The sequence below is a fragment of the Callospermophilus lateralis genome, chromosome 11 (genome assembly GCF_048772815.1).
Source record: "Callospermophilus lateralis isolate mCalLat2 chromosome 11, mCalLat2.hap1, whole genome shotgun sequence".
Lineage (NCBI taxonomy): Eukaryota > Metazoa > Chordata > Mammalia > Rodentia > Sciuridae > Callospermophilus > Callospermophilus lateralis.
Genome location: NC_135315.1, coordinates 102284037 through 102301892, shown reverse-complemented (window position 1 = coordinate 102301892; position 17856 = coordinate 102284037). Strand labels below are relative to the sequence as shown.

General features: G+C 44.4%; 1 protein-coding gene and 1 pseudogene across 1 annotated transcript in view; one reads left to right on the top strand and one right to left on the bottom strand.

The window, feature by feature from the left end:
* The window catches only part of LOC143385948 (rho guanine nucleotide exchange factor TIAM2-like), a 28256-nt gene extending 23698 nt beyond the window's left edge, over window positions 1-4558 (top strand). Inside the window, 6 exon segments of the mRNA XM_076841378.2 lie at window positions 186-244; window positions 791-896; window positions 2233-2320; window positions 2656-2810; window positions 3915-4226; window positions 4229-4558. Coding sequence (XP_076697493.2) covers window positions 186-244; window positions 791-896; window positions 2233-2320; window positions 2656-2810; window positions 3915-4226; window positions 4229-4548 — 1040 coding nt within the window. The 3' untranslated portion in view covers window positions 4549-4558.
* Window positions 4559-5194: 636 nt separating this feature from the next.
* The window catches only part of LOC143385920 (dimethyladenosine transferase 1, mitochondrial-like), a 45790-nt pseudogene continuing 33128 nt past the window's right edge, over window positions 5195-17856 (bottom strand).

The window sequence follows — 17856 nt, the reverse complement described above, 5'->3', positions numbered from 1 at the left end:
GCAGTGCCAGGTCCTGCTTTAGAACACTCCACGCAGGATGACCAACACACCTGGTGTTGGGATCACAGTGCGATCTTAGCGACTCCCAAGCTTGAAGTGCTTTGTTCTAGTAAAACATTTAGCATTAGATTAACCTTGAAAGAGTCTCTGTTAAATAATGACTTTTCTTTCTCTTTTCCTTTTAGTTTTTAAGAGAGCTGTCATATTGGTTTATAAAGAAAACTGTAAACTGAAAAAGAAATTGGTAAGACAAGAATCACTTTTAATTAAAGCTACCTCTCCACAGCTGTCTCCTGCGATGTTGAACTAGAAAGCTCGCTGAGCACCGCAGCTCACAGGCTGATTAGTACTTATTCCGAGGGGAACTAATGTAATCGGGTACTCAGGGCATTTCTGAGTCTCCCTATAGACGTCTGTTCACGTGGAGGCCTATGTAAGAAATCAACTTTTATATCCCTGAAAATGGCCCATGTTTATTCCACACACATTGGAGTCCGTGTAGCTTGTTTTAAAAGACTTTTGACCTTGACTTAAAACACAGGCCCCTAAATTAGAACTCAGCTGTGGTCCCCGGCCCTCAGCAGCAGGTGCACAGGGCTGGCTGTTGCTCTGGCCTAGAGACCTGGAACCCCAGGCCCCACGGATGAGGTCTTGGAGAACCAGATGGATTCCCGATTCCGTGTCCTGGACCCGGAACAGCGGCACACAGCCTGTCTGTACAGAGGGACTGTGCACACCTGTTCCCCGGGAGAGCTCCTTAACCCTCTTTCCTGTGGGCTTTTTGTTGCAGCCCTCGAATTCCCGGCCTGCGCACAACTCCGCTGACTTGGACCCGTTCAAATTCCGCTGGTTGATTCCCATATCGGCCCTTTAAGTGAGGCTGGGGAACTCGGCAGGTAACTGTTGTGCAGTGCAGTGCCAGGCAGTGAACTGTGGAAGGAAGCAGCAGCAGGCAGGGGCATGTCCGGTCTGCTTCTGTGACAAAAGCAGCTGAGCGCCAGTCATCAGGAGGACAGACTCATTTTTGCTCATTTCAGAGGCGTCTGTTCTAGGTGGCGTGGGCACAGCACTCATGGTGGGAGGAGGCCTCACCTCGTGGCAGGCAGGAAGCAGGAGGAGGGAGGGGACTGAGGTCCAGTGCCCTCTTCAGGGCACACCGCCATGCCCTGACTTCCTCCCACGGAGCCCCACTTGTAAAGGTCCCCCACTTCCCAGTGGCACTGCAGGCTGGCAGACAGGCCATCAGCACGTGGGGGTACACTTCTGCCTCCCTTCTTTTTCGTGGTACTGGGGATTGAACCCTAGGCCTTAGGCGGGCTAGGCAAGCGCCCTGCCACTGAGCTGCACCCCAGTGGTGTGTCTTGTTTTATAGGGAAGGAAAACAAGGACAAGAGGTTGTTTTGCTATTTATTGACAAACCTTTGCCAATGGATGGTTTCCTCTGACAGATGGCCCCTTTCATCACTTTATTTTCATAATCAAGTTTTCAGTGTTTCTCTTTTTAGCCTAGCATTCTTTTTTGGTGAGGGGGTGGGTACTGGGGATTGAACTCAGGGGCACTCAACCACTGAGCCACATCCCCAGCCCTATTTTGTGCTTTATTTAGAGACAGGGTCTCACTGAGTTGCTTAGCACCTCACTGTTACCGAGGCTGGCACTGAACTCACAATCCTCCTGCCTCAGCCTCCCAAACTGCTGGGATTATAGGTGTGCGCCATTGTGCCTGGCTTTAGCCTAACATTCTTGATACCCTAAAATTTAAAAAGTCTTTGGCTCTGGAAAATGGTCACAGACCCTTCCAGAATAACCATGAATTGCTGGCAGTGAGTCAGATGACAGAGGGCGACAGGCTGGGGTGTGCAGTGATATGCTGGTTCTCTTTAGTCTGTCAGAGGCACTAGGTTTCCCCAGGATGGGACTGTTACCTCAAGGGCCCGAGCACTTTCTTCCGAAAGGCCAAAGAGCAGGCAAGAGGAGGACACATGTTAAAACATTTTTTCCTGGAGCATTGGAAAGGCAGGATCAGACAGATAGCTGGAAAACTTCAGCAGGAAATACAAACTGTAAGCAATAAGCATATCAAAATCACACACAGCCCGAGCCAGGAAGAAAACCATGAGTCAGCACTGGGACTGTTTGACTTTTTAATCTTGAGTGTTAAGCTTCACAAGGGTTCTTAATCGTGGCACATGGCAAAGTCATAGACTCTTGTTTCCATTTCTTTTTATGCAGGGACAGAAAATAATTCCTTATGGGAGCTGATCCATACAAAGTCAGAACTAGAAGGATGGCCAGAAACCATCTTTCAGCTGTGTTGCAGGTATTCTGACTTCCAAAAATTTAAACCAGTGAAAATGACAGAACTGACCCCTAGAAAGCTGAGTTTTAGTGCCCATCTGAGTTTTGGCTCACATCCACCCCCAAAAAACAGCCACTGAAGGCCCAGTGGAGGGATACATTGATCAAGTATACACACCTAACCCTCAGGGAGACTGCCTCTCACCTTCTTTTTTAAGTGGGGACAGCCAGGCAGAGAAGATGGCTAAGCCCGGATGCTGGAGGGCATGGCTGGCAAAGGCAGTGCCCAGAGGAGCATCGAGGGCCAGCGTAAAGGCAGAGGACCCTGTAGACCATTGCTTACCCTCACTCCCACAGTGACAGCGAGAGCAAAACCAGCATCACGAAGGTGATCCACTCTATTCTGCGGGAAAACTTCAGGCGCCACATCAAGTGTGAGCTACCTCTGGAGAAGGCGTGCAAGGATCGCCTGGTCCCACTGAAGAACCGTGTTCCCGTTTCAGGCAAATTAGGTGAGCACTTTGCCAGCTCTGTTTATCCACAACGTGGTGGGATGGGGTGTGCTCTTGTCACCCATCTCTGGGGAACACTGTCCGTGCTCAGGGGAAGCTTCGTTTCCAAGGGACCCACCCTAGCTCCTGCTCCAGCCAGCCTCTGAGGAAGGCATCCGCCTCCAGCCCAAAGTCCACTCTCCCAGGTCTTGATTCACCATCTGTTCTGCTCACTGTGCATCCCCAGGTTCACAACGGCACCAGGCATCTAGGCCTAGTGCTTAACAATTAAGATCAAGAAACCTAATCTTTTGTTCTACCCAGTTAATAAGCCAGCAGGTGATCACTCTAGGTTCTGCTCTTCAACTTTGTTTGCAAAATTTTAGCATCGGTCTTCAGAACCTTCTGTCTTGCTGTTTCACCTTTTGTTCTTGTTACCAGTTTGTAAAACTAAAAACATCTTTTTCAGCTATAGTTTGACCTCTTCAGATTATGTGTTTAATGTCAAAATAAACCCTGGCCACCAAAAAATAATATGCAGCTAATGTCTGGAAACACTTCAACTGCAAGTTCCTTTCCCCATCAACCCAAGAGAACAGAATGAAACACACACAGGGCTCAACATGCAGAATGCAGACTCTCTGAAAGTTGCTTAGAAATTCCAGAGAGCGTTCTTATGAAAGATAAAGAATATATTTCTGCTTTTAATTGAGCAAGGAAAATAAACAAGAAGATATGCAGAGAAAGATGGTATAATCTTGATTATCAGATTACAAAGAACGGAACCTAGATTTTATTAGTGATTAACTTTCAATTTACTTGTTGGCAAAACAAGAGTTCTAGGCTCTATAGGTAGTTTACTAGAGCTTCATTATTTATATAAAATAATAATCAAAAAATGCTCACTTCCCTGAACTTACAATTTCAAATGAACATAAATAAAAAATTTCTATGCTTGCAGTATTTACACATTTCTGTCTAAAATACCAGGTAATAGATTTCAAATGATAGAATAAAATCTTACATAATTAAGATGTTAAATCTCATACTTTACGAATCAGAAACTGCCCACTATGTAATCTCTTTGGGTCACAAAGGGAGAGCAATGTTCTTTTCTCGTTGCAGCCTCGTCCAGGTCTTTGAAAGTCCTCAGGACCTCTGCCAGCAGCGACTGGCCCAGTGAGTCCAGCAAGGGCCACTCTCTGGACTCGGACGAGTGCAGCTTGAGCAGCGGCACCCAGAGCAGTGGCTGCCCTGTGGCTGAGAGCAGGCAGGACTGCAAGAGCGCGGCTCCCGGGAGGGACCCCCACATTGGCCCAGCAGAGTTTCCAGACAGTCTCATCAAAGAGAGCGATATTCTGAGCGACGAAGATGAGGACTGCCACCCGACACTGAACCAGGGTAGCCCTACCAAGGACATCGAAATTCGGTTCCAAAGACTAAAATCTCTGAGGACCCTGACCCACTCCCAGCTGACCAACAGCCAGGCAGCAGGGCTGACGAGGGCCAGAAGGGAGGGGAGCAGCCCAAGCTGGTCCGGGCCCACTTCTGCCCCATTAAACGAAAAGCAAACAGCACCAAGAGGGACAGAGGGACTCTGCTCAAGGCGCAGACTCGTCACCAGTCCCTTGACAGTCAACCTGAAAACGCCAACATTGATCTAAATTCAGTTCTAGAGCGGGAATTCAGTGTCCAGAGCTTAACTTCGGTTGTCAACGAGGAGTGCTTTTACGAAACAGAGAGTCATGGAAAATCATAGTGCAGCTCGATCCAGACGTGGATGACACTGATCCTTGACTTTTAAAATTGGTGAAGTGGAAACTGCAGAAAGACCATTACTGGGTTTTGTGCAGTATATATTTTCCCACAAAAACATTGTAAAGATTTAAGTTATTTTAATTTATTGTGGACCAGAAAACCAGATTAAACTGGTCAGAATCTGTAAATTAGTTTATATCCCTTTTTGAGCAGGTATCAAAATGATTTAGAATCCTTAAAGTAATTAGAATGAAATTTTATTTTAAGTTATGTGGAAAAAGTAAGGTCGGGGAAGTTGTGATTAATAGCTTTAAAGGGGTCCTTTTTTCTCCCAGAAGCTTCTGGGCATTTTCTTTGAGCTGTTAGGTTTTGCTTTATTTAAAGCAAATTTAAGTTATTTTAATGTGGTTTAGGGGCACAATGTGCAGAGATTTCATTTTTTGTAAGGTTGTAATAGATGCTGTTTATACTAAACATGTCATATCTATGCAGTATATATTAAAAGAAAGCTGGTACTGTATCTTGATATTTATTTTCTTTACCAAGTTGTACAGTAAAAGGAACATGTCATCTGACCACTGGTATTTTACTGTCATTCTGTGAAGACGGACAAGGACTGAGAAGCCCACCTGTTGGCTGCGAGCCTCCTAGAGTCCACAGCTCTCCCTGCCACTATCTTTTGTCTGATTTTTGCTTCTACTTTGCTTGAGTTCTTCTCGGAAATTATAAGCAAAGAGCTGTGGGTCTTCGTCACACATTTTTCTGTATATGTCACAGAGGTTCTTAAAGTGCAAAACCGAGAGCTGGGTGGGACGAAGAGTGGGGTCCACGTCTGCCAACTGCAACAACCTTCCTGTGCTCTCCAGGCACTGAGCTGCAGGGAACAGCATTCTGGGGGAAGGGGAAAAAGCAGGATTTTACTTAAATTCTGGGAATCATCACATCTCCTACTCTTAAAAATGACAGGGTTCCTGGCAATTGCCACCTTGAGGGAATGACAGAGCAGAGGTAGATGCACCCTGCTTTGGAAAGCAGGTGTATCCAAAATAAAAAAGTTTCCAAAGCTAGCTTGCTATACATCATATCTGTTCAGCTGCATCTTGGAGAAGTATGTTCTGATTTGCCTCAAATTTTGATGAAAATCTTCTGTATTCCTACATACCAACGATCCAGTTTTGATTCTCTATAATTTAAATTTCCTTCAACCCCAAGAGTGACTGTTTTGTAAAGCTAGAACACAGTTGATGGGAAAACAGCACTTCCCCTCTTTAAGATATTTTTGAAGCATCTTTACAGCATTTCAGAGTACTTTAAATTGCATTTAACCAAATGAAGTCATTATTTTAAAAGAATCAAACAACTGCTTGGGACACTGGGAGGAGGTGTGCCTGGCCTTGTTTTCTTCTCTCAGACCTCAGTCCACAGAGCTCACCCGAATGGCTTGGGAGGTGTTGAGGTTAGTGAAGGCTTAGTGGCCTCAACAGGAGCTGCAGGCCCCCACACTTTCAGGTGAGGTGACCTCAAAGTCCAGCTTCATGGCAGGAGGGTCTGATGATGCTCTAACATCTGGGACCACTGTGTGATGTGGTGTGACTGAAGGACACCAACACACCAAAGCGGATCACAATATTTGTCCACACCCATAGACAGGACTGTGTGCAGAAATGAACAGGGCCTGTCACTTAGCTGGGGGTTGCCTTGGTGACGGTAGGGCCAGCTTGAAGTTCAGACCAACTCAAGGATTTCTAAAAGCAGGATATACTTTGTGATGCTTCCTGGCTATGAATCAGGGTGGTCAGGTACAGCTGTGAGTTCCACCTGGATCAGCAAACAGCAGGTTTTGTGGAATTCTGCCTAGCAGAGCCTGAAGTCATTTCACATGACCAGAGAGGGAGCTATGCCAGGAGGTCCTGGAAATGAGAAATGTGTGCCTCTAAAGCCGAGTCCCTTTCAACAGCTAAATGCTACCCATTAGGTGGAAATCTATAAAATACATTTCTCGGCCTTCCTAGACTATAAGTGATCCTCAGGATACAGGATATCACTGTGGTCACTGCAGGTCCACTGAGGTATGCGGGCTCTGAACTAGGGCCCAGTGTCTGTTTCCTGTGTGGAGTAGCGAGCAGAGCAGGGCCAAGTGCGCTTACGGGAAGGAGCCTGTCACTTCGTTTTGGCTGCTCAGAAGTTACATCTGCTTCCTAGTTGTCATGTGTCCTTCAAGAAGGGAGATGGCAACGTGGTACAAAAAGCGTGGTAAAGCCATGGTCTGTCTCTGTCCACCCTAGAACCCATCACCTCCCCGGGACTGGGTCAGCATCAGGCCTGCAACCGTGCCAGGCCTGCGAGTGGCCTCTGAGGCAAACCAAGGCAGCCACGTTTTGCTCATCGCAGGATGACAATGACAGCTAATGACAGAGAAGGAGTCATGGAACTTTAGGGATTTTAAGGCCAGAGAGGAGGGGCACGCTTACCCCAGGCCGTGGTGGCAGTACTTCCTCCGGAACTGAAATGCGCTCTGAACGACCTTCTCCACCAGCTTGAATGGCTGCTCTATCTTGGGCCGTATCAGGGGCGTGAAGTGCACCACTCCCACGTCCACCTTGATTGTAAACAAGCATGTGTCACTGTGTGGCACGTGTGGCAAAGCACAACTGAGCAATTCATCTTTAAATCCCCGAGTGTGGGAGGCTGAAAACACCGTTTCACAGACACACCTTTCCACACTCCTCTTCTCTGGCCACATAAGAAGCTGTGTTCCATTTGAGAGGACTCAAGTCCCAGTTGGCTCCATCTATTCCATAATACATCCCCTAGATCTGTGCCTGATGACCACTTAAATTTAAAAATGAAGTCTTACAATAGCCTTTACAGTCCATTCCAATCATCATTAAAGACAGGCAAATAACAGCTACCATTAGGATATTTTAGTTGGCTTTGAATGAATAAAAAATAAGCTACAGCAGCAGTTCTCACTATAAGTCAGGGCCTCAAAACAGTGAAGGCAGATGGTCCCCAAAGACTATTAGCACCAAACTCCTGGAGAGGGAAACAGTCAGGACACCATCTACTATGGGTATGGACATGATTAATCAGGTGGACAGAATTCAGGCACACAGTCTGCACAGCCACCTAACTTTCTGGTGGGAACTTTACATGCCCCAGGACTGAAACTGAAAATGGAAACTTCCAAAAAATGTCACTGAGATTGTTTAGGCTGCTCCCAGCTGTTGAGATTCTTTAATTATCAGAAAATAAAACTTGTCAGGCATATCTTTTAAGAGATTTATACCCAGCCTTAGTCCAAAAATGGGCTCAGTGGCCCCGGGGATACATTAAACACAACAAAGGAAAAACACTGAAAGCAGAGACAAAGGGAAATGAAATCGAAACAGCTCTCGAGGTGCACAGCCTGACAGAGACTGTGACCCTGGAAATGGGAAGTCTCTCCGCAGCCCACCAGGGGACCTGGCTCCAGGAATTGAAACTGCACTCTGAGCACCCGCAGGTCCTCTGAAAGCCGAGAGAGAGCAGTGTGGGCAGTGTGAGCTGTGCTGCTGTTTTCTGAACCCCTCAGAGGACATTTTCTCCTGAGAGTCTCCCTAGAAAAGGGCTGGAACACGGGGCAAGTGCTGTTCTGCTTTGGCTTCAGGGTGGAGGAAACATCATGGCCTATGGTGTGATACACCATGCAAAGTACATGTTAAACACTGGATTCCACATACTCTGAAATGCCTGTCCTCACCTTTCTTCTTAATTTGGGATATCTGATGTGATACATGGTGGTCAAGAAAACAAAATGAACATGCTAAGACGTGCTCAGCATGTTTTCTTCAGGTCTAAGGACAGCCCAGCCTTCTAGGGCCACTGCCTCCTGAGAACCACCAACAGAGAGGCTTTACGCACCAAAAATGACTTCCCCAGATGTTTGCCAGCTTCAGACCATTTTAGTGAAGATTTCATGGTGGTCACTAGTTATGAGTAATGGCTAAATACAACGCTAAATGTTCCTAAATTTTCCAGGTTTTTCTAATTGTGCTCTCTGCGTTGCTTCACCAGGTTAAGTTAGCAACAAGTACTTCTGTAGGGCTCTAGAAGGCCAGCACTTTCCTTAGACTTGAAGAAAAAACACTGAGCATGGCGGTCAGAGGGGAGAGAGACTGAGAAGGTGAGTTAGGGGCTCAAGGGAGAAGAATGCTGCAGTCAGCAGAGAAGATGGCTCCCTCTTCGAGCACTTCTGTGGAAGGAAAGGGACGGTCAACAAATGGGGCGCAGTGGGAGGATCAGCCCAAGGAACCCCATGCAAACTACATGTTAAACACTGGATTCCACATACTCTGAAATGCCTGTCCTCACCTTTCTTGTTAATTGGGGATATCTGAGAAGGTTCTATGATATTCTCTAGATTTCTCCTGCCTTGTCATTCTGTGACCACCACTCCTCCTTTCCTGTCACCATCTGAGCTCCCTGGCACCCCATCCCTATCTCTCATTCTGCCAACCTTTATGACTCATTTCCCCAAACCCATCCATCCAATTCTCCCAAATTACACAGTCGATTCCAGCAGCTGTGCATTCACCAGGAATGATCCAACAACCTGCTGGTCTCCAGAGAAAAACATCTTTCAGCAAAATATAGCCTAAGATAATATTTAACCCCTACCCAACCCCAAACTATCAAAGAATTAAAACTCAGGATAAGTTTGCCTGATTCTAAGACTCTAGGAGCAAAGGCGCAGATCTGGGGTTGGAGCATGCTCCCTCCCATTCCTTCCTGCACAGAAACTGTCACTTCTGGCTTCTTTGAATTAAAAATTCGGTTTCATCCGTTATTTGACTAATTTCATTCTTTTGAGACACAGTTGGTGTTTGCAAATACAGGAAACGTCTAGTGTTTGCTTTACTTAAATATTTTAAGATCCTGCAGAAATATAGCAGCACCCATGTAAATGGCAGCAGATTTCCAAAGTTTGAATACAATTCTGACACTCAGTGAGGTTAGCTAACATTTATATTGCAGCTAAAAGAAAACCTCCACTTTCAAACGCAGCACTACTTAGTGGGGGCCTCTATAAAACTCAGAGGCAAAAATAACGTGGTCAGTAATGCCTGCTGCTTCTAGTGTGGGAGGACCTCTCCTATACACCCTCTTCTCTATCCCTTTCCCAAAGAGACTTGTTGGAATAATCCGTATGACAGAGGCCATTTTCTCCACAAACACAGGAAGGCTGCTGTGTAACTATGGTAACAGATACAAAAATGCTTTTTACTTATAATTGAATGCTTATTTAAAATTACAACCATTATTTTTTCTTCCTTGAGTTCTATAAAAATGAAATCACAATAAAGGCACTAGATGCACTTAACATATTCTAGCTTACTGTGGCCAACTTCTTTCCACAGTCTCTCTGCAAAACAAAATGACCTAGTAATATTTCAAATCTAAGGGACTTATAATGGATTTCTCTATTTGCCTCTCTAACCATCACAATGCCAACACTGTACCAGGCAGTTTCTCAATGTCAGCAGCCATGGCCATAACAGCCTGAAGCACATGCCTCTTTTCTGGGCCAGCGTACCTAAGGCATGATTGGTTATCAGCTCAGAGCAGCTACTTTGCATTCAAGAGGGACAAGGGTCAAGAAGCTGTTAAACCTCAAATCTTGGATATTACAACTCAGATCCCTAATCAGTGATATATAAGGGATAATGTGCATTCTGACTCCTGATGATGACGTGCCCAAGATCTCAATTACGCTGCATGAACACACACAGTCCATTGTCTGGAAAAGGGCCTCCATTCAACACTCCCTATGGTCCTTGTCCCAAACCCAAATTAAGGACAGAATTTCAATTACAAAACCTTAAAACTTTAACAGCAGTCCAGGTATTTCAAACCAACATATTCAACAAAGATTGACTGTCAGTACCGGAACAGCTTTCTTTAAGTTTATAATTTGTGTTACTGTAACAAGATTAATTTCTGTAGACCACCCCACACTATTTTTCCTCCTATAGATCTTTGCAACCATTAAAAAGAACAGATTTCAACAGTAACATAGTATTTCCTCTCAGAGCATGAGAGGCTGGGAAGGACCAGGCCTGGAGAAGGACAGTAGGCTTAGACCACAATGACAACATCAAGAATTTCCTAGGGGGAGGACGGTGGAAACTTCTAGAGTGTGAATTCTGTATGTAAATGTATGTAACTTATCCCTGCAGTCCTAGTAACATATCAGCGCCTCTGTCCAAGAGATGTGAAAATTCATGGAGATGAACACTTCATCCTAAAGAATGCAGAGAAGAATAAAAACTAACGAACAGTCTAGAATTTCAGTTCTATTTACCCTGGAGTTCCTGGATGGCCATGTGGAAACACCTTCCTAAAGCCAAGACTTTTCTCACAGGCCTGACCTTGGTGACCAAGGCACTGGAGGCCCTGAGTTAGCTGTTCTGGCATGTGCTCCCACTGTGGTCGGCAGGTACGGCAGGAACTGCTTGTCTCCCCTTGGGGCTCCCTGCAGGACACAGTGGACAAGCACCCAGGTCTGGCCCCAGCTCTGCAGATCCAGAAAAACTCCAGCACCTCAGGACTGATCAGTCCTTGAAGATGGTTTCAATGTGAATAAACTCACAAAAGATTAAGAAATGCTGCTGCTATTAACATTAGTATTGACAATATGGATGTCAATATATGAATTCAAAATGAACCAAAAACGCTAACAGACCACCTCGAGGTGCCTAGCCAGTACATCCTTCCTGTCAAACTCCCCATAACTGCAAGCTCTGTGGTTATTACGGTTACACAGTGCTGTGGAATCAGAGCAAGGGCACTGGAGCAGACAGCTGTAATGGCCCTGTGTACCCCTAGGGCTGGGCACTGAGTTCTCTCAGGGGTGTGCTACAGGCAGCCAGACCAACTCCTCTTTTGTTGAAACTTTTCTTCTTCACATGTTTTCCATATTTTTTTTTTGCAATGCTGGGTTGAACTCCACACCTTACACATGCTAGGCAAGTGCTCCCCACTGAGCTACACCCCCAGACTTTCACATGGGTTAATGCTGTCCCCTGCTCTTCCTATTTCTAACATGTAAAACATTCTGGGTTTTCTTTCTTCTTTTTGGTTTGTTTTGTGTGTTTTAAGGTAAATTGGATCCCATCTTTTACATATTTATCTCACTGGCTGAACTCATAGAATTCTGGTGGGGAGGAAGCTCATTGCCTCCTTTGGTATTCCCAGAGTTATAAAGAATAAGAGAAATGATTCAGAATAATTAATTCTCGAATTTGGTAAAATCCAAAGTCCACATGAACTCACCTGAAGACCCTGCAGTGGGGTCAGGGCTGAGATGCTGGGGAGAAGACAGCAGGCCCTAGGGGGGCAGTCGGAAGTGGGGGGAGGAAGAGGCCAGGGAGCAGTGGTACCAGCATGGACGGGCACCTCAGCCCAGTCTCAGATACCCGATGAGGATGGTTAGAAACAACCAGCTCCTCAAATAATGTTCAAAGGAAATATGCTATGGGAAGAGCACAAAAAATGCATATCCACACCATTTTGAGACTATGCAGCTTCACCATAAAATGCATGGACAATATTCTAACATGAGGTAATGAAGACATAGAACATGAATTCTCAAGATTCTTCCTCAGGAAGACAGAAAAACGAGTCACAAATGTAAAAATGGCAAATAACAGAGCAAACGAAAATGCAGCTGTAGACAGAAGCACACACCTGCTCTGCTAGGAAAATCCACAGCAGCAGGACGACCTCAAGGAATCAACACCAACACGCCAAGGTACATTCCTCTTCATTTACAGCAAAGTCCTCACTACTGACAGTGAAGCCACAAACTACCAATTTTAAAAGTTAGTGAAGTTTTCAGATCAGTCTATAACATTATTTTAAAACTAAAATGGCCATAAAGATGGAAGAAAATGGCAGACTGATATGTTCAGAGCTGATGCTGTTTATTTCCTAAGATTGGTCAGAAGAAAACCATCATTTCAAGATCAAATCAATTTCATTAAATTTGTGAGACTAGAATAGGTAAGTAGCTTATCTTTGAATTATTTTCAACATTGCATAGAAAGCTAAGAAGAAGAAATGCTATTTTTTAAAAATGTAGAACCCAACTTTTCCTGAGAATTAAGTGGGCAGAACTGGAAAAACACACAAGGGGGTGCCATCCCAGATCAAGGGGAACCCCAGGCCTAGAAGATGAGCATGTGGGACAGAGGGCCGCTGACCGAAGACACCTCAGCTGCCCCTAGTGGACCAATACTGCCTCTGGGGAAAGAGTCACTGTCAATTCCATTCACCAAGCTCTGGCAGCCCAGGGACATCCCCAAAGCCAGCATATTGCCAGCCCGTCCCCAGCCCCTCCATAGCTGAGAATGGCCCTTTGATAATTTTGTTTCAAAAATGTAGAATGTCATATAGACTGGAAACAAAGATGATGACATGTGTTTCAACAGGCCGAAGATGACCTTGACTGTATCATGCACACTCAACTGTATTTCCTGAGCTTATGAGCAACCTGTTCAGTAGTTCTACTGCCACTGACTTCCATGTCCTTTCTTCCACTACAAGAGCTCCCAGAGTCCTTGCCTCCAACCTGGGCCTCTTAAACACACTCTCCATACCTCATCAAAGTGCTTGTATAACCACCAGACCCACCAGAGCTAACTCTTCCAGTTTCTAGTGGCATTCAAAGTCCTCATTAGAAGAAATGCCAGCCAAATGTTTCTCTTTTCCTCAGGGACCCTTAGGCTTCTCTTCTGAGAGATAACACCCTTGTCACCCTCTCACAGGCTGCTACTGGGATCAGGCGATAGGTGGTGAAAGGGAAATGAAAATAAACTGTTAGTTCTGCACAGAGGCATAGCATTATTTTCATAAAGTGCTCAGATAATGACTGATGCTTTCAAAAAGAAAAGCCAGTCTGAAGACCCAGGTTAGCATCACTAGGCAACACATTACGGGGATTGCATACAATTTTTTTTAAATAGAAACAGAAATGAAAACACTGTAAAGAAGCAAACAGATGGACTGCCTGACTCACGGGTGAGAACAAGCATTTTATGTGAAGCGATTTCAGAGTTAATGTATCTCCATGACCTGCAAAGACTACCCTAGAAAGAAATGGTCAGCAAATGAGAGCTGGACATGTGCTGTCCTCAAAGGAGATGGGCAGTGCTCTGCTCACACTATTCTGGGCCTCAATCTCATTCCTGCAACTTATCATTTTTGGGCCTCTGTCAATTACTTCTCTGTATACTGGTTTTCTTATCTGTGAAATACAGATTCCTTTTACCTCAAAGGTTTGTCTGAGAACTAAATACTAGAGTGTCTTAAACAGCACCCAGGATCTAGGTAGTAGTTCATAAAAGACAGGTATTATTATCAGCCAAAGCAAAATAAAGACTTGCAAAATTACTTAAAATTCTAATCTTCTTCAGAAAGGATAAAATTATATTTTAAATCATTCAAGAGTAACCCACAGTCTAATTACTGATAATTCAAAGCAGCTCCTGAATTTTTTCAAACCCCTACTTGATTCAAGGCCCTGCTCCTGGTGCAGGAGACCTGGCGATAGACAGGACAGACAGGAGGCCTTGCCCTGGGAGCTTTACAGTTCAGGGGTCCTGAGTGGAGCTCCCTGGCCCCTGGTACTGGTGACTGAACACAGGGGATCCACCACTGAGCTATAGCCCCAGCTCCTTTGGTTTTGAGTCAGGGCCTGCTAAGTTGTCCAGGCTGGCCTCAATTTGTGATCCTCCTGCCTCAGTCTCCTGAGCTGCTGGGATGACGGGTGTGTGCCATCACACCTAACTTTTTGCAGAGGGGCCCAGTCCTAAGCCACAGTAGAGTGATAAAGGGGACCAGAGGCAGAAGGACTCTTGAATTTTAAATTAGAAACAAAACAGTTTGTTGACTGACTGACTACTGAGTAGATGCTGCATATGAAATCAAGGATGACTTCAAGACGTGGGGCTTGCCGAGTGGAGGAAGGATGTCGCATTAACAGATGCAGGGAGATGGCAGACCGAGCAGGGTTGGAGACCGGTAGTTCAGTTTTGTGCCACAAGAGGTCTGCAGTGTCTATCAGTGAAGTGGATCGGCAGATGGAAGTGCGACTTGGGAATCAAGGGAGAAGGTCAGGCCAGAGACTTACGGGGCCAAAAGATTTACCTAGAGAAGCCTCTGGACTTAAAGATCGAATTCCACTTCGTGTCCACGTCAGCAGCAGACCCCAGTACCGCTGCCTCATGTTTCCACACACGCCTCCACGCTGGAGCGTCCTCCTCTGGCTCAGGCTGGGAGGCCAGCCTGGGGCTTGCCATCAGTGACAGTCAGCCCAGGGCTCCAGGGGGCCTGGTGGGGCTCTCCTGCCACGGCAGGAACAGCAGCGCCGTGACCGTTAGTGCTGGTAATCAGCCCCCCTTCACCCGGTGCTCACACTCAGAACTGTTCACACATTTCCAGGAAACAAAATAAGAAAGTCTACATATTAAAACAACACTGTGGCTAGAAGCCAAATCCACAGTCACTAGATTTCTGAGAGGAAAGGAGTATCTTGCCAAATGCCCATTTGAGAAAAGATTAAAACAAAAACAAACAAAAAATCTGGAAAAATCTAGATACTGAAAATGTGTCTTGTTATTTTTTACTTATTTTTAAAAATATTTTTTTAGTTGTTGATGGAACAATACCTTTATTTTATTTGCTTATTTTTATTTGTTGCCAGGGATCGAACTCAGTGCCTCATGCACGTGAGGCCAGGATTCTACCACTGAGCTACAACCCGGCCTGTTGTTTGTTATTTTTATGTCTAACATAAAAAATATCTTCTTTCTTATAATGGCTATAAATTTCTACCTTGTAGAATTGAAATTACTAAGAATGCAAAAGGATAGCAGTAAAATATGTTGATTTAGACATTCACAGTTCAGAGCCTCAACTCTTCCATGGTTTTACTTGATATGTTTCATCACAAAACTTTCCCAAGTCTCTAACTTACAGACACTCCTGTAGCCTTTCTTAGGGGAGGGAATTAAAGAAAATGGGGCAGTGCAGAAAACAAAAACACCTGATCAGACTGCAGCCAACAGCTGTTGCTGGTTTTTTTCTTTTATTAAATTTTTTTTAAACTTTCTTCTGAGTGTCATTCTGAAAGTTAGCAGTTTTGTGAATCTTTGTTTCTGACAATAAGCAGCAGATGATATGGCAGTCTCAACTACCATCTGCAAAGCACAATCCAGCTAAAAATACTCCATTAAATACTTTAATTTCTGAGGACATAAAATAATAAACTGTTTTTCCAACACAGACAAAAATTCCAAAATAAATTATAACTATGTGGCTACCACATAATATTAAAAGAAAAAGGTCCTTTTTTTGGTGGGTACCCAAATAATTCCTCTTCTGTATGCAGCAACACAAAAGCATTTTAGCTTTCAGGTTCTGACAAATAGTGTTGAAATAACTCCCTCCCTTCCCCGCCTCTCCTTTCTTAATTCTCCCACAGTCCAAAAAATGAGATGGAGAACCTGGTATTTATCTTCCAGCAACATCAGCACATTTCACATGAACTCTCTGATTTCCATGTGGTTCTTTATTTGCTATTTTCAAGTTAACTTGGAGCTTTACGAAAAATACTCACTCGCAGAAACAAGTCTCACATATGTGGTTTCTCTTCATCAGACCTGCCTAGAGCTAATTTGAAGGCAACTGGCAGAGGGGAATTAAACCCCTGAAGGCTACCAACAAAAGGTATGGAAAATGAGAAGTTTCTAGAATGTTCAGAGACTGTCAGGTATTTAATTTGAATTACAAGCTATAAATCTGTTTTTTAAGTATTATTTTTAATATGAATAAATGTTGCTGGAAAACTGACTTTCCATTTTTATGAAACCTATTAGAAACTTTCTTGTAATGAACAGGTCACGAACCGAATATACGTAGGCTGTGTCTGTGTGTGATCAGTGTTCTCTATAGACTAAGTTTGTACATGCCGCCCTTTTGCTTGTGATTATAGCCACAGTATTTTGCTACCACAGCCACTGCAACAAAGTATGTCTTTATTCTCTACAGGACAGATTTGGGAGCACAGGCCACGAACCCTTTTATGCTTAAAACCAAAGAGAGGCGAAAAAAATCTCAGCAATACAGTTTAAATGCCAGTAACTGGGCATACAAGGAACAGAATAGTGACCTTCATTTTGGTCACGGTTTGGTTCTAGCTGGTTAGCTCAGCACAGATTGATCAATGTGTAAAGGCTGTCTGACCCAAGAATGGAAGCAGCAAGTAAGCAGATCTCAGGGACCCTCCTCGCCATTTCACTACTGGAGAATCCCCAGGCTGAACATGGTCTGGGAAAGCAGTAATTTAGCAAGTTAGCCAGGCTCTGAAATGCTAAAATCCAAACTTAAAAACAGTTATTATAAAACTGCATATATGTGCTTAGTTTTTCTCTAGAATGTTAACTTTTGTTCTATTTTGGTCTCAGTTAAGGAAAGAAATTTGGAAAACAGAAAAAAAAAATGAAATGCCTAATAGCAGGCAAATCCTAAACACATATTTAGAGATAAGTCTGACTTCAGGATTTACAATCCAACTGAAATCCTCTTCTAAAATTACAGGATTTGTATTTCAAGATTATGTACAAAAATAGAACGACTCAATCCAGGCCGACTTAACATCTTAGAGAACTGATGTTTATAATCACAGAAAGTCGGGTCTCTCATGGGGGTGGGGCCTAGCACTGACTTCAGACACCTCACAGCCAGACCCAGGCTTCCTGGTGAGTCACGTGAGGCGGGGCCACTTGTCCCTTTAGGACCCTATGGCTTCCTTCTGTTTCTGTCCTAGTGGGAAAGGGAACGGGTGAGACAGTTAATGATGGTTTTTGTCCCCAGATATGGCATTTTCCCACTTTCCGTGGGGAACCCCACAAAAGGAGTTTCACAGAAGAACGTCCTGTGGTAAAGGAGAGGAGAGGTGCGGGATGAGGGGCAGGGGAGGCACCAGGTGGGGAAGACCGCATGGCCTGGGGGGCTTTCTGGCTGAACACCCCAGCGGCATCAAATAATGATGCTCAAGATTACAGATGAGGTTTCTTTCTGTTCCAAGATTCTACAAAAATAAGTTAAATCAGCTAAGGAAGGTTAGAGGAAAAAGCAAAAAGATCCAAATGTTTTTAAACATTAATGTTCACATCATATAAAGTAAATAAAAACACTAAGGTCAATTATAAACCATTGAGTACTTTCTGTGATTCTACTATTCTAAGCCCTTAAAATCTATCAATGT